Source organism: Leptosomus discolor, chromosome 18, assembly GCF_034619465.1.
Source record: "Leptosomus discolor isolate bLepDis1 chromosome 18, bLepDis1.hap2, whole genome shotgun sequence".
NCBI classification, from domain to species: Eukaryota; Metazoa; Chordata; class Aves; order Leptosomiformes; family Leptosomidae; genus Leptosomus; species Leptosomus discolor.
In genome coordinates this window covers 3170902-3190289 of record NC_141408.1, presented here as the reverse complement: position 1 = coordinate 3190289, position 19388 = coordinate 3170902, and the positions used below count along the sequence as shown (strand labels likewise).

General features: G+C 61.1%; 1 protein-coding gene across 1 annotated transcript; it reads left to right on the top strand.

Annotated features, from left to right (window-relative positions):
- Positions 1-655: 655 nt before the first annotated feature.
- Positions 656-11815, top strand: SSC4D (scavenger receptor cysteine rich family member with 4 domains). Its single transcript, XM_086475363.1, has 10 exons — positions 656-770; positions 4516-4551; positions 5337-5642; positions 7225-7296; positions 7654-7968; positions 8898-8978; positions 9241-9318; positions 10085-10396; positions 10884-10961; positions 11499-11815. The coding sequence occupies exons 1-10, from the start codon at positions 656-658 to the stop codon at positions 11813-11815; spliced, it is 1710 nt and encodes a 569-aa protein (XP_086331489.1).
- Positions 11816-19388: the final 7573 nt, after the last annotated feature.

Below are 19388 nucleotides of genomic sequence, written 5' to 3'. Positions count from 1 at the left end.
TGAGGGTGAAGTGAAGCATCACCCCTTTCCAAAGGGGGTTGTGTGACATGACTTGGTGGAGTACCAGGTCCACTTGGTGGTTTAGAAAGTGCCTTTCAGGCTTGTGTGGATGAGGAGCTCCTTCCAGTTCTGCCTGCATTTGATGGGTGACTCAGTTTACCCCGTGTGGTATGGGGTATATGGTATATATGTGCTCACAACCTCATGTAGAAGTAACAGAAGGACAAGCTCCATGTGCAGCGAACAGGATGGTTCCCTCAACGTCTTGGGTGCTGAAGACCCTGGGTGAGAACTGTGAGGCTCAGCATTCAGGCGTCCTGGCGGGTCTGAGGTCCATCCTTCTGCCTTCACAGCAGCCCAGCCCTGAGGCTCTCACTGCTTCCAGTTTTGTCTCACAGGTTGGATGTGGCCCTGCAGCTTCATCTTGCCTCTCAGAAAAAAAAAAGTTTGCTCTCAATAAGTCCAACCTGAATTATTTTTCATGTGACTCCTGGTCACTGCTCCAGCAAGAGCTAAGGAGGGACTTGTTTCCAGAGCCTGCATGGCCCTTGGTGGGGCAAAGGCTCTCCTGGCCACCACCACTAACACTGCTCTCTGCATGTTTCAGGGACAGTCTCCTCTGGACACCCGTCCGCGGGAGGACTGTGGAGCAGCAATGAGACTGGGTCCCTGTCTGGCCAGTCGGCACAACACGGGGAGGCCGGACATCGGGGCGCTGCCTCTCTCCCTGATGCCAGCCGCGCTCCTCCTCCTTCTCCTCAGCCCCACCGGTAAGCTCCTGCGCGGTGTGGTGGGAGGGGTTAATTTTAGGCACCCACGGTCTCCCTCCTGGCCTCAGGTTTGTGGGCAGGAGATTTTCTTCATGGAGAGCCATGAGCAGGAACATCACGATGTCCCCAACACCTCTGAGTTGGGGAGTGCACAGGGATGGAGGGAGTCCGTTCAGCTCTTATCTCCCACCATGACCAACGTGTGATGGCAGGTTCAGCACCCAAGGCTGGCAGGGAGCAGGCAGCTGCCAGCCATGGGGACGGCACAGGTCTGAGCCCCAGAGCAGGCAGCGTCGCTGGGAGGACGCTGACGGCCAAGGGATGGGAGCTGTGGGACCCTTCCTGCCGAGGCGATGGGTGGGATGAGCACCCATTACCTTGAGGACACTTGGTCCTGATTCACTCCTGGCAGGCAGTCACTGTCCAGCCAGGCTAGGAAGCATTTAAATCGAACCGGGAAAAGCCATTCCCACTCTTGAACGAGGGTCTGTGTGAGCGCTGCGGCAGCATAATTATCCTGGTGTGACTTTATCGGTGTAATTACAGCCAGGCGGCGGGTAACACCTTCCTGCCTCAGCAAAGCCCCGTCAAGACAAAGCCAGCCAGAAAGCAGGCAATTAAGGTGTAGTCAGACATCATAATTGGATTAAAACAGGTTTTACAGTTCCCACCCCCTCGGCTGGAGCTTCCCGTCCCCCCTGAGCTGCTGGTGGCAGCGCTGGCACCCACAGTTGGGGCCTGGGGACCCTGAGGGGACCCTGGTGGCCCTGCCTCTATCCCCTGCACCGCCAGGCTCTCCCAGTTCTCTTCGTTAACGGGCACAGCTAAGTCACTAACGAAGGGCAATTTGTCCTCCCATTTGGTGGTTTTATTTAGCGCTGTGCCCTGAAAGGGACGGTGTTTACTTGAGCTAGTGTCCCCTTTTCTTTTGGTTTTGTGAAGCTGCATCAGAGAAATACTGGTTTCCTCTCGTTCCTCATTAATGTAGACATACCAGGCATATTTTTTTCAGGTCTCTCTTGACTTTGCTGGAGGATGCTCTCAAATGAATATTTCAGAGCTTTGATTTTGACTTAAAGGGAGATGAATATTGAATATTTAACAATGTCCTTTTTATCCACTGCTTTTTCAGCACTGGCGTGGACTAGGTGTTAAAAATCAATACAAACCAGGATCAAACACTTTTCCTAAAAAGCCTTGCATCTTCACAGTCCTGGTACAGAGGTGATCTGAATTACCTCTCTCCTGTTACCCAGCCCACGAGGCTGCTGTGTCCTTCCCCGTCCTCTCCTTTGGCGAGCCAGCCTCTCTCTTCCCTTGGTCTCACTCAGTTCTTGCTGGCATCCCAGCATCATTTTCCAGTCTGCCTGGGTCCAGCTGCGGTGGCTGGGGAGGGCAACAGCGCCAGACCATGGCTGGAGCTCCCTGGCTGCTGCTGTTCATCCCAGCTAGGGGTGGCATCTCGCTCCTCCTGGGTGCTAAGTCATAGTCACAGCCAGACGGCTGCCTTGCTCTCATTTCTCTTGGGGCTTCTAGGGCTTTCTTTGACAGCCCTGTTTTGTAGCTGACTTAATCATCTCCCAGGCCACATCCTACCAAAGCAAAAGGCAGGTGGGTTCATCTGCTCAACCACCCCCTCCAGGCTCGTGCTTCTTCTCACAGCGGTGACATCCAGCTCTGGAGCAGAAGGAATTGACCTTCATGTCATTGCTCGTGGACTGAGTACAAAGCAGGACAGGGCTGGTCCAAGACAGGAGCAGGAAAAGAGGCCACAGAGCCACCACGGGCGTTGATCAGCCCTTGGCTGCTGTAATGATCGCAGAAGGGTTTCGTTTATCACCCACTGGAGAGGGCTCTGCAGCCAGAGCCTCCAGCCCAAGGCACCCAAGATCTGCGCTGCCCTCACTGCGAGCTGGCCTCAGGCGTCCGCTGAGGGCTCACAAACTCCTGGGGCACCCACAGGGGCAGAGACAGGAACATCCATGAGGTCCAGCCACCCGTCCCCCTCCACCGTCCCCCGAGGCGTCATGACCACATCGCCGTGACCCCCTGGACAAGCCGGAGATCTCAGTGCCCCATGCTGGCAGCATCCCAGGGGGATCCCACAGCAGAATTGGGACTAGGAGGGGTTTTGTGCCCAAATAACACCCAAATTGTGAGAGCGGGGGCTGGCCAGGGGAGAGAGGTGGGTGGCTGGGGGGAGATTTGGCTCTGCCTGTGGCCCCCCTGAGCATCCGTACCCCTGGGTGCGAGGCTGCCGGCAGGGCGCTTTCAGAGCCCTCATGTAAACCCAGCTGACTGGGATGGGGACGCAGCCTGCAAGCGTTCAGCTCCCTCCAGCTGCTGACTCTTCACTCTGGCCAGTGAGGGCTGAGAATTAAATGGGAATTAAAGCCCCGCGACAGCGACGTTTCTCGTGCGGGCGGGCAGCCGAGCCCCGAGGCAGAAATCACCGGGGGTCCGTCTGCATATCGCAGCCCTGCTGCTGCCATCCCCGAGCCAGCTGGGACCGAGAGACCCCAACCTGACCCTCTGACACCCCCGGATTACACCAGCCCTGGCGCTGCAGGAGACCAGCAGCTCTTCCCTGGATTTACCCCCACTGCTACACAAAAGCAGTTTTGTTTAACTGGGAAAACCACGGAGGAGTCCCTCCTCTCCCAGCTCTTGCTCGTGCTGATCTACCAAGCTGCAGGAGGACATTGCTGTGACAAAGTCTTGTCAGGCCCTTGGCAGCATCACCAGGCTCTGGTTACTGGGAGGGCTGGGGTCCCACCCGAGGGGCCATGGCCGTGGCCGTGCTCCATGCTCCTCGCCTCTGCCTCCCGGTTTTTCATGCTCCTTGTCTCCTTGAGCCATGGGTGATGCCACCAGCGTCCAGTGCCAGGTGCCACGCACCCCGAAGGGTGGAAAGTCAGGGGACAGGCACCACGCCTGTGTCCCCCCTTGCCAGGCTGGTGCAGCCGGACCCACTGAAAGAAAAAACCCACTAAAGTGCACATAGGGATGCCCAGTGCAGCGTTTTCCATCAAGAGGTCTCCGGCGGGTTTCCCGTGCCAGGCAGGATTGGTTTTCCTCGTTGCTATCTCACCTCCCAAGCTTCTGGTGGGGAGATGGGGCGTGGGAGCTGCCTGGGGCCCACGGCAAGTCAGCGACAGAGCCAGGGAGATGCAAAGGACCCCAAGACCTGGCCCAAGGTCCACCTGGGGCTGCTGCTGCCAGCCACCGGCTCCGTCAGAGGAGCTGCTGGCCTGAGATGAGGGGAAGGCAGGAGAGGGGGAAGGAAAAGGCTCCTCCTGTCCGAGAGCCAGCAGCGCCCTGTGCCACCTGGGAGAGCTGCTTGCTCTGGGGACGCTGGTGACGGCAGCCCTCGGCACCCCCCGGCCATGCTTCATCTCAGGGAGCTGCGGGAACGCGGGTGAACCAAGGCTTAGGGCGAGGGACACACAGGTAACCCGGTGGTTAGAGCATGGTCCCGCCGCAGAGCCAGTCACTCACACCACAGGCTGCTGCCTCAGTTCCCCCACCCGCAAAGCAGACGAAACGATGCCCTGAGCTACGCTCTTTCTTTTCCCTCTACAAAACTCAGGTCTTTGCAGAAAAGCAAAGGGTCCGGGGGGCTGCCGGGGGCTGCCAGTCCCAGCCATGCCCATCCGCCTCCCCGCTGCACCCTCTGAGCTGCAGCCCTCCTCTGCTCACCACGAGGACGCTGGGGAGACCTGATCCCTTTTCCTCTCCCTTGCAGGCACCACCTCTGAACCCGGGCTGTTGCCATTCCCAGGTGAGATTCTTCTCCTAACGTCACTTTTCTCTGGGAAGGTTTGTAGTTCCAAAATTATTATTATTTTTTTTGTTAAAAATGGGGTTTGGAGAATTTCAAAAAGGAAGTATACTGGTTTTGAACAAAAAGCTTAACTTCTTTTACAGAAAGGAAATAGAGATTCTTTATTATCCCTGTTCTGCTTATTATCCTGAGAAGAGAATTTCGCCACCTCCTGCTGAGTCCTGTCCCTGTGCCACTCGTCACGCCCAAGCAAATAACCCCCCTGATGTGGCAGGCCAGGGGCGCTTATGTGCCTGCTCCCCGTCACCAGCAGCTTGAGAGAGCATCTGCATCCCACCAACTCCCACGTGGGACCAGCTCCAGACATGTTCATTGAGGCTAATAAGAATTTGCCAACTGCATCTTGTCACTTGTCACCCGTCATACGTGATGCCACGTGTCCACTTCCCGCTTCTGCCGTTGGGTTTATTGCCCAGGCCATTAGTAGGCAAGACGACAGGGTTGATGGCGCATCTCATTTACGCATTGAGATGTGTTGGGTCTTCATCCCCGCTGCTTCCAGCAGATGAAGAGAAGCCCATGCCCACCCTCGGGTGGGCAGCAGCAAGGCAACAGCTGCTCTGTGCTACAGCAAAGGGTCACCATTTTCTTTAAGGAGCAGAGACTTGGTGCAGAGAGGGGCTCACACCTTCCCCATGACGTCCCTTGAGTGCTCATCACCTCCTCGGCCCCGGGGTGGGCTCATTGCCTGCTGAGGGACTTCTCTCTGCTTGTCATTCCAGAGATACGGCTTGCCAACGGGCCCAGCCGGTGCCAGGGGCGAGTGGAGATCCTCTACAATGGCTCCTGGGGGACGGTCTGTGATGACGACTGGGACATCGTGGATGCCAACGTGGTGTGTCGCCAGCTGGGCTGCGGCCACGCCATCACCCTCCCAGCCGCCATGACCTTTGGCCAAGGGAGTGGGCCCATCTTCCTGGACAACGTGGACTGCAAGGGCCGGGAGGCAGCCTTGAGCGAGTGCTGGAGCCACGGCTGGGGCATCCACAACTGCTACCACTACGAGGACGTGGCTGTCGTGTGCAATGGTAACGAGGTTTGGTTCCTCGGGGGCAAGGAGAGCAGGGGGGGCGCCTGCCGTGCTGCAAGCCCTGGTGGCTGCAGATGCCTTGGGGGAGCCCAAGAGTCATATCTCAGAGGCTGTTCCTCTGAGCCTGGGTCAGCCAAACCTCCTCTGCATCCTTCCTCCACCCCTTTCCTCAATCCAGGTCAGCTCCCAGCTCCACATGCTGGTGCTCCAGAAGGTGACCAGCCTGTTTTGTGTTCCCCGTCACTCCCAGCTCAGGGACTTTGCAACCTCTCCAGCGTGATCCCTGGGGAAAGAGCACGTGCTCACCCACGCTCCTGCCTCTGAGTCAGCCGCTGCCCAACTGCTCTTTCCCCTTTTGACTTGTCTGTCTTTGAATTGCTGATCTTGTCAGTAGGAAATGTTCCTGAAGGTGAGAAAAGCATTTGAACTTGGCAAGTGAAAGTGGAACAGCTCCGTGCCGACCCCTATATACCCTCCACCTTCCTGCTGCATAGGGTTTGCTCATCAGTCATGCGTCAGCGACTGGTAAACGTGAGGCTCTGCAGACCGAGACCTTGGCCACAGCTGCGACTCCTCAGTGAACCCCTGTGTCCTGCAGAAGCAGGGCTTGGAAAGGGAGGGATGCTGGGGTGGCTGATGGGTTGGACCATCTGCAACCAGAGAAAAGAGATGGTGGATTGAGCAGGACCCCTGAATCAAGGCAGTGCTGGAGAGGAGAGGTGGAAGGACTGAAGAAGGAGGTGGGGGAGCTGGGTCTGAGGGCAGAGGAGCGGCTTGAGCTGATAAGTGTTTGTAGCTTGGTTGGCAAAGGAGACCAGGGTGGCCCTCAGAGGAGGTGCAGGAGTTTGACCCAAGCACCAGACCTGGGGAAGGTGCTCCCACCCACGCCCCATGGAAGCTTTCAAGAGCCACCTTTGTGTCAGCTGTGGTTATGGAGGAAAGCGTGGAGCCGGCCAGCTCTTCTCTCTGTTGGTGGGCTGGGTTTTCCCAGATGCTTTCCACAGCCCTAGGGCACTCGTGTGGCTGGCTATCGGACCGCTTGGCTCCACTCCTATCCATCTCCTTGCACCACCCTCAGACGATTTCAAAAGCCCAGCCAAGGAGCTGGGACAAGATGGGCAATACAGTACCTTGAAACAACGTGAGCAAAACCAGCAGGAAAATCAAAATATTACTGTTTTTTTCTATATATATGCCATGACTCTGAATCCAAATCCCACGGTAGGTGGGAGCCTGACCCCCGACAGCTCAGCGCAGCGTTAGGATTAAGTCCAGGTCCCGATGCCATGCTGCTGGGCACAACTTCCCACCACGCCAGCAGCTGACGTGCTGGCTCCAACTGCCTTCCTGCACCTACAGCCGGGCAGAGAGCTCTGGGCAGGGCGGTGCAGCTGCAAACCCCTCTTTCTTTCCCGCCGGGGCTGGCTTGGTGCAAACCCTCTCGCTTTCCGTGCTTGCCGGCACGTGTACGCGCTGGTGCCCGAGCAGGGTGGGCAGCGTGCGGGGCGCTGCTCGCAGCCGGTTTCGGGATGGGTGGCTGCGGGCAGCAACGTGTGCCGTCTCTCTGCTTCCCTTTTCAGAGCTCTCGCCCACGCAAGCCAGCGAAGGACCGACGAGCAGGACCCTCACAGCCCTGGTACAGGATGGGGAAAGTAAGCTGCTGGGCTGGCGCTTGCAGGCGCCCGTCCTCGCTAAGGGCTGGTAGAGAGAAGCATCCCCCACCCATTGCCCCTCCATGAAGCACCCTGACCCTCTGGCTCCAAGGGGCAGAGCCCCGGGCACCCCATCGTTGTGCCGGCCATGGCCAAACCCTGTCCCAGGGGTTCATCAAGGCTGACATCAACCGTGCTGCCCTAAAACATCGCCCCTTCCCTGCTGTTTCCCACCCGGTTTCTTTGCCGTCATGGGCACTGCCGGGTGCAGGCTTGATGGCATCGCTCTGCCGTGGCGCACGCGGTGACCTCCTGGGGAAAGCAACGTCCTTCTCACCGCCTGCTGTCGCCCTCCAGGTGACGGCAGCATCCGTCTGGTGAGCGGGACCGACACCTGCCAAGGCCGGGTGGAGATCTTCTACCGCGGGAACTGGGGCACCGTCTGTGACGACGACTGGGGCCTGAGCGACGCCAGCGTGGTGTGCAAGCAGGTGGGCTGCGGCCAAGCCCTGGATTACAAGAGCAACGCCTATTTCGGCTACGGCACGGGGCACATCTTCCTGGACAACGTCAACTGTGATGGCAGCGAGCCTTTCCTCTCCGCCTGCTACAGCCTCGGCTGGGGCATCCATAACTGCGGCCACCACGAGGACGCTGGGGTCATCTGCGCAGGTACCGGGGCAGAGCATTCCCTTTGGGGCTGTCCACTGGGAGGGAAAAATCCAGGGACATCCTGGTCACCAAGGAGAAATGGCCTCAGAGAGATGCTGATGTGCCCAAGGCCAGGCAGGGACCCGGGCTCTGCGCTGCGGGAGCATCCTTTCTCCTTATCCGCCGTCATCCCGGCGCCCCGCGGGAGGATGCGACGCGGTGCCAAGAGCCTGGGACACGGCCGGAGCAGCAATCTGTGAGAGAAATGCATCTGTCGGCCTGCCATGTCCCTGCTCTGCTGGCTGGAAACAAGCTGCCCATGGCAGGGAGGAGCGAGCGGCTGCCGGGGGGCCGGGCACGATGCCAGGCCCAGCCTGCCTCCCCGTCCCCTCCCTAAATGATGTATTTCTGCCACTCTCTGCTGATTACCGTTTATAATGTTAATAATCCCCCTGAATTCCCTCATTATCACAGCTAATGACGGGAGCAGTAAGTGCCAGAGCTTTCCCTTTCTCACCATTAATGAACAAAGGGGCTGATGTGGGAGAAAAGGGACAATTTTCTCAAGTTGGTCCTTTCCTCTCCCAATGTCCCCATCCCCTCTGGCGCCTCACCTGAGCACGGAGCTGATGGCACCACCACACACAGCCCTTGCTCAGCGGGGCAAGGGAAAAACAAAGCTTTAGAGCTAACGAACCCTGCCTGGTAAACCTCCCCAGTAGGCAGAGAAGCAAGGGACCCCTCGGTGCTGCAGGTGGGACCCTGGCGCTTGGGTTGGGGTGGAGAAGTGCCATCTCCAGCACGTGGGCAGCAGAGATGTGCAGATGGACGTGGTCCATCTCCATCCCTATCATCCTGGAGCACCCAACCCACCCTGTGTCTGCCTCCCGGAGTCAGCAAGTTCACGGCTTTGCAGCTTCTACCCACGTGTCACCTCTGTGTCACCACAGGGCTGGACACATCCACCATCACGTCCTTCACCACCTCGGTGGCGCTGGACTATGAAGAGACACTCACTGCCACAGCCACAGGTAGGAGGTCAGCAGCCATCCAGCTCACCCTTGTGCCAAAGCTGGGGCCGGGGTCTCACTGGAGGGGATGGTGCCTTCTGTGCCCTCCCGTTACCCCCGCATGGTCACCCTGGTGTCCTGCTGCACGCAGGTGGGGCTCAAGGGGTGACACTGCCCGCGGCAGGAGCTTGCCATCGGTCTGCCATGGTGCTAGAGGCCACTGGCACCGACTGGAGCGGGGGCAGTGGGTGCTGGAGCCCACATGTCCCCACGCTTGTCCCAGCAGTGACAGACGGCAGGGACCAGCCCTCCCAGGCCACTGAGGCGGTCACCACCGCTCTCCTTACCGTCGAGCAGGAAAGTAAGTGTGTGGTCGCTGCTACTCCTGCACAGGGGTCCAGCACGGTCCCCTGGGCTCCATGTCCCTGGGGGTTACCCCATATCCCCAGGGCTTACCCCACAACCCCAGGAGTTAACTCATGCTCCCAGGGGACTTTCCGCATCCCTGGGGTTGGGCTCACCCCACATTCCCAGGGGATCTCCAGCACCCACGGTTCACCCCACGCCCCCAGGGAGTTGCCCCACGCCCCCAGGATGTACCCCACCTCCCCAGGGCTTTCTTATATCCCCAAGAGTACCCCAGGGAGTTATGTCTCCAGGGCTCACCCCACATCCCCAGGGCTCACCCCATGCCCCCAGGGATCCTTCCATATCCCCAGAGGTCACCTCATGGGCCCAGCATTCAACCCGTGTCCCAGGAGTTAACCCACATCCCCAGGGCTCACCCCACGTCCCCAGGGACTCACCCCACATCCCCAGGGCTTAATCTGTGCTCTCAGGGTGCTCACCCCATACCCCCCAGGGGTTCACCCCACACCTGCAAGGATTACCCCATCCTCACAGTACTTACCCCATACTGCTTGGGAGTCGCCCCATGTCCCCAAGGTCACCCCACATCCCCAGGACTCACCCCATGTCCCCAACGGCTCAGCCCATGCCCCTAGGGTCTCAACCCACATCCCCAGGGCCTCACCCCATGCCCCTGGAGGGTCAGTGGGGGACATCGGACCCCCCGTGGAGCCCCGGTCCCCCCCGGCGGCGCGCCTTTGCCGGGGTCCCCCACGCAGGTGGCGGCGTGCGGCTGGCGAACGGGAACGGGAGCTGCCGCGGGCGGGTGGAGGTGCGGCACCACGGTACCTGGGGCACCGTCTGCGACGACGACTGGGACTTCCCCGACGCCCAGGTGGTGTGTCGGCAGCTGGGCTGCGGCGCCGCCCTCGCCGCCACCATCCTGGGCTCCTTCGGCTACGGCAGCGGGCCCATCCTGCTGGATAACGTGGGCTGCGGCGGCGGCGAGGCTCGCCTGGCCGACTGCTTCCACCTGGGCTGGGGGCAGCACAACTGCGGCCACCACGAGGACGCCGGGGTCATTTGCCGAGGTGAGAGCAGGAGCGAGCCCCGTGGTCCCTGGGTCCTGCCCAAGGGTCTTCCCTCGCCAGCTGGGTGGGAGAGGGGAGATGGATGCGACCACCTGTGGGTCCCCAGGTCTCCGCTGAAGCCCAGATCGGTGGCACAGAAATCCAACAAGATGTCAGGTGTAAGGAGGATTTTGGCCACTCTCAGGCTGGCTGCAGGAAAAGGGGTCCCCAAAATGAAGTGGCAGGTGAATGTGAGCCCCCAGACCATGGGGTTCCTCCTGCCCATGGGCAGGGGTACCTGCGCTCCAACCATCACTGGCCACCACAGAACCACCTCTGGTCTCTGCTTGTGCACTTTCCTGGAAGCACAGTGGCTGCACATCCCGCCTCACACATCCCTGCATCCATCCCTGGCCACCCCATGCTGCTGCTGGGGGGCTCTGACCTGGCCCTGGGGTGCATAGGCATCCCCTGTGTCACTTTTCCCACCCCTTCCCCACCACACCAGGTGCTGATGACACTGGAGACCCTTTCCAAGAAGCCAGTGCAACAACCACCACGTCGGCCCCGACTCATCCCAAGGAGGGTAGGTATCGAGGTGTCCCCTGGGGACGCGGTGCCAGCCCTGGGGATGCTCTGCACCAGCACAGGGTGGAAATGGGGGTGGCTCCAGCAGAGTCCAACAGCTTCAGCAGTGCCTGAAGCACTGGCCTGCAGCAGCCCACAGGAAGGGGAAAAGCCATGCTGGTGGTACTGGTAAGCCGAGGCCTCTCCTGGTGCCCCAAAGGCTGGTTCAGGCAGAGGAGGTGATGGACCATTAGGTGATGGACCTCGGTGTGGAGAGGAGGTAGTGGAGTTCAGATCACCCTCTCATGCTCCTGCCTGTGCAGAGGCAGTGGGGGAGCTGTGGGCAGCAGCAAACATCTGCCCAGCCTTGGAGAGACCAGGACTCTTGTTGCCCTGAGGCCACTTGGCCGGGAAGGGCTTCTTCTCCATCAGGCCCAGGGAACCAGCCCATACCGCTGCCCCAGGGGGGTGGCGGGCAGGGAGAGGGGGATACTGCACTGGGGTGGGCACGGGCAGGGGCTGTCCCCAGGGCTGCCTCACTCCATCCCCTCCGCAGGGTCCCTGCGCCTGGTGAACGGCAGCCACCGGTGCGAGGGGCGCGTGGAGATGTTCTACCTGTCCCAGTGGGGGACGGTGTGCGATGACGCCTGGGACCTGCAGGACGCCAAGGTGGTGTGCAGGCAGCTGGGCTGTGGGCATGCCGTGGCGGCCTGGGGGGAAGCACGCTACGGCCGGGGCAGCGGCTACATCTTCCTCGACAACCTCAAGTGCAAGGGCCACGAGCCCTCGCTGCTGCGCTGCTCCCACATCCGCTGGGACGTCCACAACTGCGACCACTCCGAGGACGCCGGTGCTGTCTGTGGCATCCTATGACCACCCACCTGCCAGGACCCTCACACAGGTACGGGGGGACAGGGACGGTGGAGGGAGCTGGTGGCAATGCCCATGGAAAGGGGCTGAATCCTGGTCAGGGGCACTCACTCTCTGCCTCAGTTTCCCCACTCGCCCCACAGGGGGACTAGCTGGGCCCCCCCATGAGTGTTCGGACTCTGAGGATGAGAAGAGCAGGGTGAAGGCCCAGCTTCCTTCAGCTCTTAAAATACTGGCTGAAGCTTCCTCCCCACCCCAAACTGCCCCTTGGAAAAACAAAATCATTTTTTACTGCGAAATCTGGATGGTTGCAGCCATTTCATTTAAGAGATGAGGAGAGAAAAATGGATTTTCTGCTGTGAAAATTATGTTGGATTATACTCAGAACATGTAAAAAGAAGGCTGAAATCAAACCAGGATATTCCAGTGGCTCTGCAGTGAGTTGCTGCTGTTCTGCAATTTGCTTTGCAAACCCCCACTCCCCCCCGCCCAGCAATCTGAATACCAGGTTTTTCTTCCCATTTTGGCAGAAAAAATACCAGGTCCTCACCAATTTCCACGCAGCAGAAATCTCCCACTGTCTGCAACCCTGTCCCGCTTTGCGGTTGCCCAGTGTTTCTTCCTCCTGCCTATTTCACCTCCTGCTTCTTCTGCAAACGCCACTGGGTTTGTGGGGAGCTCAGTCGAGATTGCTCTTCCCCAGGGGCCTTCAGCACAGCCAGTCCCCAAAAAAGCCCCTGGGAAGGACCAGGCTCCCCCCAGCCACCCTGTCTTTCTCCATCCTGCATGGTCCAGACCAGCTCCCTGCTCTGGCTGCTCTTTCCCAGGAGCTCCGTGATGCTCCGAGGTGTCTGGGGCAGGCAGGGAGCTGGCAGGTGGGGCAGAAGCAGATGGAAAACCATAGGGAATCCAAAACGATCCAAAACCATAGGGAAGACCCAAATCCCTGCCCAGCAGAGGGGAGGGCAGCGGCGCTGAACGCAGGAGCCCCGTCCCTCCCCGGCGCTGTGCCTTTGGGACAAAGGCTGATTCCCTTCCAGCTCACACGGAAGGACCCAGCCTGCAGCACCAGCCGCCTCAGCCATATCCACCGTTTCTGATTTCTAACGGGACACCAGCAAAACGATCTCTGAGTTTTCATGGACGGGGTGCGAGGGTGTGAACGGGCTCATGCGGCAGCACAGAGCAGGTCCCGGCCGCTCCCTCCTCTATTTGTGCAATTCTTTTGTTAATAATAGATTGTGCATATTCCTGGGTTGGGTTTTGGGGTTTTTTTCCCCCCATTTTTTCTTATATGTGTTTGGGTTTGTTTTATGAATAAACAAAAGTCCTTTGAAAGTGTGCTGAGACCTGACTTGCTTCCCTGCCACCCCCTCAAAGTCCAGGTAGGAGCAAATGGCTGGGGAACAGGTGATGCCCCAAGCCCAGAGGCAAGGGCTCAGCTCTTGCTGCCAAAAATTGGCGCAAATCCCTTGCAGGCCCACGAGCAGCCCTCCTTTCCCACCCAGCTGGGATCCCAGCTTGGACCCTTCCCCACTCCAGCTCCAGGGGTACAGCCCTGACCCCCACCAGACTTGGGGGGGGGCAAGGTTGGATCCAGCTCTGGGTTTGTTCCTGGTGGGATTTGGCAGCCCCAGGGGCTGCGGGGTCGCTGCCAAAGCGGGAGCTGCAGATGGGAGGAGAGACTGTCCTGGGAGCTGCAGCCCCTGCTGCTGCCTGCTGCTGCCTGCAGGGAGAGAGCCTGTGACCACAGCCCTGGGGACCCAGAGAGAGGGCTCCCCAATCTGGAGAGGCTTTTCCGCACCCCGATTGCTGGTGGCAGTGGCCTGGGCAGTGGCGTGCTGTCAGATGGCACGTCCCAGCCGCCGGACCTCTGTGGACATCAGGGCCGTGTCCCCAAGCAGCTCGCAGGCTGGCGGAGGTCCCCTCGGGTGGCCCAGGTCCTGCGCTCGGGCAGCCAGCAGCAGACTGACAGTGGCTGCCGCTCCACCGCTTCTCACGGGCAGGGCTTTCCCAGCACTTTGCTCCCAGTCCAGATTTCCACCAGTGGGGAAACTGAGGCACAGAATCATCTTCCAGGCAGGCCGTGGCGGCGCCGGTGGACGTGGGCTGGCTGGGACCCTGGGAGAGGGCAGGGAGGTGGTGTGTGAACAAAACCTCTCCTTTTACTGGGTTCCCAGGTCCTGCACGCTCGGCTGCCCACCCTGCTGCCTCCTCACCCCCTCCCCCCCCCCAACTGCCACCGCCGCCTCCCACCTCGCCTCCTGCCTCTGGGACAGCTGGGCAATGCCTGGGTCCTGCTGGGAGCAGGAGGGGGACAGAGGTGTCCCCAGCAGCCCCTGCCCGCCCCCCCCAGCCCACACCAGCTGGGGATGGGTCAGAGGGTGCTGTGGGCTCCACCAGCTTTGCCCCCTGCCTCCCTGTGGCTACGGGAGGTGGGGAAAGGGCTGGTGGCCAGGAGCTGCTCTGGAGGCTGCTGCCTCTTCGAGTGGCACGGGGAGGATGATGAGAAAGGCTGGCTGGGTTTTCCCTGTTTTCCTTGAAGACTGTGCCTTGCCAGGTTGGGTTTTGGTGTAACCCCACACCCCGCTCCTCTTCGCTTTGGGCTGGGAAGAGCAGCTTCTGTTCTCCCTGGACTTCTCCCTTCCACGACCTGCAATCCAGCAAGCAAAGGGTTTCCAGCCAGCAGAGACAGCAGCCTCCTCCCTTGTCTTCCAGCCTTTTCTCCCACAGCCAGCTTGGGATGTGCTGGATCCACAGGGATCCCCCCCCCCAGACACCCCATGTCCAAACTCGGCATCATCTCCATGGGAGCAGGGAGTGACAGACAGGGTGCCAGCACGGGGGATGCTCTGGCCCTGGCACAGGGTACCAGCACTGGGGGTGCTGCCTGTGCGAGAGCATCCCACCACGGGACCAGAGCCAGGCCACAGCGGCTGTGTGGGAGGCAGGAGAAGCCGGGGTGCCTGCCCGGCTCCTCTCCTCTTGCCACGTCAGCTGTTTTCCCCGGCCCTGGAGCAGCTGCGGCTCCGCACCAGTCAATGCCATCGATTAGTTCCTCTTTCCATCCCTAGAGAGGGGACGATGCGGGGGGCGGCAGGGGGGGAGAAAATAAATATTTCAGCAGGTCCAGGCAAAAGCTGGGGTTATTTTGGGGCTGGGATTTATGGGCTATTAGGAATAAGGAATGAGTCTGTGCTGGGGAGAGGAGACCCATTAATTCAGGCTGAAGAAGCACAAACGAGCAAGGGGAAATGGAGGAGGCTTTAATTATTTCTCTGCCTTCCAGAATAATAAGCCGGCCCTCCAGCCAAGTGCTGGTGTGGGGCTCGGGAGCTCTGCTGCCCAGGAACTGGGGCAGGTGAGAGGGCACTCACGGTTCAATCCCGCCCCCCAGCTGTGCTGAGAGGGATGGGGATCCCATTCAGGGACCAGTATGAGACCAGTACAAGCAATGTTGCCGGCTGGGATGTGGTGTGGAGCATGCACTGCTTGTGAGGGGAGTACAGGGATGGCTGGAGCGGCCCATGGGTCCGTGCCTGGTCCCAGGGGTGCTCAGCCCAGGCTGGGCCAGCCCCGCCACCCACCGTGCCCAGTTAAGGCAATCCCGCCCGCGCCTGTAACCGGAGGAGCTGGGCACCAGCGCGGGGGTGAGTCACTGCCGGAGGCAGCCCTGGCCCGGGGAGCATCCCTGGCCCTGCTGTGCCCAGCACCACCTGGGTGACCTTGGGCTGCACTCCACTCCCCAGCTCGCTCTGTGTGTCCCTAGTCCACGTGCCTCAGTTTCCCTGGGAGCACCTGGGACAGTGGCCCTGGCTCACCCCTTGGCACCCTTGGGCAGCTGCAGGGACCCAGCTGCGGTGGCCGGGGGCACGCCTCACCCTGCAGTGGCCACCAAGGGGCAGATGTCCCCTTGCTGGGGCAGCCTGTCCCATCCCCTCTGGCAGGGGGTCACAGGGATGTGGCCACCCCCACAGCAGGGATGCAGGGCAGCTTTGGACCACCTCCTCCGACAGGACAGGACGGGTGGGGACCAGGTCTCCCTGCCGCATCCCTGCAGCACAGCAAGTCTTGCTCCCTTGGGAGCGTGGCCTGGGGTGCCCAAGTCACCCAGGGGGACCCTGGTGGGGTGCAGGAGCCGTTCACCACACCCCACGCCAAGCAGCGTCCTCCTTCCCCGCTCCTGCTGGGCCTGCCGCCGTGGCTCCCGCTGACGTCACCCCGACGGAGCCAGGAGCTATTTTGGGAACTGCAAAGTCACTGGCGCAATTAGTCCGCTGGCAAAGGGAGCGGGGCGACGGGGGGGACCGCGGGGATGGCTGCTCTCCACGCCGTGCCCCCGCCATGCTGCGCGTGGCCATGGCCCACGGGCACCGGTAAATCTGCGCCTCTCCTGGTGCCTGCAGGCTCAAGGTCTCCCTCCGCCAGGGTAAACGGCCACGGTTGCAAATCCTCCCATCCATCATCTCCTCCTCTCTGCTTTTTTTATTTATTTATTTTTTTTTAAATTTTATTCCATTCCCTGGCAGGAGCCGCCCCACGTGGGCTGCCGAACGCCGGCAAAAGCCAGCTCGCTGCCGCCTCGCTGCCATCGCTTGCATTTAGAGAGAGGCCGGAAAGCAATTAGCTGGCAGCGATGTCGGCAACATGCTTCCCATGGCGATGCCACCGGAGAACCCCACGGGCGAGCGGCTGCCGGGGGTGGGAGCGAGTGTCCAGCCGTGCCCGGGCGCGCTGCCTCCGGCCATGCCTTTGGTTTAATCCCCTCTGCATCTCCTCAGATGCAGCCGTCGGCATGCGGGATGGGTGCTCGCTGCTGCACAGCCCCGACAGCCCCATTGTCCCCTGTCCCAGGGATGGGGACGTGCCACGTGCTGCTGTCACAGCCGAGGGTCACTTGGCCCCGGGGCACAGCGCAAGCAGACAGTGGGATCCTGCCTTGGAAGTGCCTTCGTGCCTGGGGATGTGGGGACAGGCAGAGGGGACAGTTAGGGTGCTCAGCCCTTCTCCCCCAGTGCTGGTTGCTTTCTCTGGCCACCCTCCTCACCTCCCAGTAACCTCCAGGTCACAGACGGAGGGGACGTGCACAGAAATGCTGTGAGAAGCTGATCCTGGCAAGTTCCAAAGACCCTGAAAGTGGGGCTCAAAAACCCCTTTAAAACCCCCAAGATTTTCCCATGTAACCCCGGCGCCTCTTTCAGTCCCATCCCCCAGGAAAAAAAATCCCCAAATCTTTTCTCCCAGCGCCTGGGGAGGTGCCATAGCAGCAGTCGGTGCTCAGCTCCCCGAACACTGAGCCAGGGCTTTGCGCAGAGAGACCCATGGGGTCGGATCCAGCACGTTGCCAGTCCCCTGCCCAGGACCACGGCAGAGATGCTTGGGTGCAGACAGGCTGACACCCATCGTTCCCCATCGCTCGGAGCCCCAACTGGGCCCTGGAGTGGGGGGGTCCCTGCCTGCCCTGGGGCTGGAGGAGCAGCCGGTGGCCCTGGGGTGAGGACGGACAGGGCTGTGTGGGAACAGGGGTCTGGGAGGTGGCTCAGGGGGTGACGGGTGGGCCACAGGAGGGCAATGGCAAGGTGGGGGCCATGTGCTCCCCCACCCTGGGGCTGGGGAAAGGGGCCGCAGCGGTGGGGCTGGGAGCTGGGAAAGGCTGTGCTGAGTCACGCTGCAGAGCTGGCGAGCAGGACTGCAGCAAGCGGCTCGCTGCCGCCCGCCTGCAATGGGGACGGTGTGACAGCCTCGTCCCTCCTGCCCGCAGCAGGTTCCCGCTCCTTGCCTGCCCCTGGGGGTCCAGGACGCCGATGTGGAGGTGGGGGGGGGGATGCCCAGGCTGGGGGGGGGTCCTGCTGCACCCCAGGTTGTGACTGGCTCGGTGCTCCCAGCCCTTCTTGCACCTCCCTGGCCCCCTCCTCTTCAGTAGGGATAGGGCAGCTGTGGGGTGGGGGTCCCAGGGACCCTGGGCAGGGAGGGGGGAAGATTGAGCTGTCCTTGGAGGATGAGTGTCCCCTGCCCCAGTGCAGGAGGAGTGTCCCCAGGTCGCTGTGACCAGGGGGACAATGTGGCCGGAGGGTCACACGCTGCCAGCACAAACACAAAAGGCACTTGGCAGCTGCTGGAACAAGGGTGGCTTTCCCCTGGCACCAGGGGGTTGGGGGGGTGGGCTGGCAGAGACCCCCCAGCTCCCACACAGTGCTACAAACCCAGGGCACAGAGGGCTGAGCATCCAGCCCTGCGCTGGGTCCCAACACCCCTGCCACCACGCAGGACAAAGGGACGGGGCAGATCCCGGCTGCAGAGGGAAACTGAGGCACAGGCGGTACCTGGAGGATTTGCCTCAGGCACTTCCAACGCCCAGGGGCCAGCGCAGCCCTGTCCCCTCAGGATGCTGGTGGCCACCCTGCCCAGTGCTGCCCACCAGCCCCACAGAGCTCGGAGCCGCTTCTGGAGGGACCAAGACAGCCAGGGCTTTTTTTAGGTGCTCCATAAATGCCGTCTGGGCGGTATTTATATCGGCTCCTTAAATAAGAGCTGCCATCTGAGCCCGACACGCCTGCTTAATTATTAACGCCCTGCGGGGAGGTGGTGTGCCTGCCTGGCCCCGGCCCTGGTCCCTGGTGGAGTCCTGCACCCTGGGCCCCCCCAGCTCCCCACAAACACCCGCATCGAGAGCTGGCATCCCAGCCCCCCCAGCACACCCCGGTTTCCCACAGGCATATGTCCCACATGGGAGCATCTTCCCTGGGGCTGGGAGAAGGGCTGGGGGGGTGGGATTTTCCAAGCGGAGGGTGCTGTAGAGCGGGCATCGCTGCAGGTCTCAGCACCACGGTGCTTGTGCGGGTATTTGTGATAAGGGGAGGGTGGGAGGCACCACGCGCTGCCCTCCCGTCCCATCGTGGTGCCTTGAGGTGGCCCCAGGGAAAATCCCGCGTGGGAGCCCAGCTGCACACCCAGAGAGGTACGGGCAGCCCCTCTTGGTTGCAGGGCTGGTGCTAAAGAGCGCAGGAGGGCAGCTGCTGCAGCAGAATTCATTTGGGAAGTGCTTTGCAAGCCCGAGATGAAAGGCCAGGGCTGAGTACAAAGCGCTGCGGCTCCGCAGACAGGGGCAGGGAAGTTCCCCTTCCAAGCACCGTCGGTCTGGCGGGCTCATCGCCGGCTGCTCCATCGGCCACAGCCCCTCCATCGCCTCCTGCCCCAGGTGAGGCAGCGTCCTGGCTCTGGGGTGTTTTGGGGAGGGTTGGTGAACCCCTGAGCTCACTCAGGTGTTGGGTTGTGGGATCCTTCCTCCAGGCGGGTGGGCTCGGTGGCAGGGTGGAGGGGTGCTGGGCTGGGCTGCACCGTGGCAGGCTGGGGAGCATGGCTGGTGGGTGCAGGGGAAGAACGGTTGTCCTTGGCCTGCGCCTGGGCTGCTTCCCTCGCTGCGTCGCACAGCCAGGCTCAGGGCAGGGAGGTAGGAAAGGGGTCAGGGTGCTGGGGTGTCAGGGTGTCAGGGTGTTGGGGTGTTGGGGTGCTGGGGCCAGGCGGTCTGGCCCAGCAAGGGGGTCAGGCAGGGAGGACATGAGGGCGCTGCTGCCCA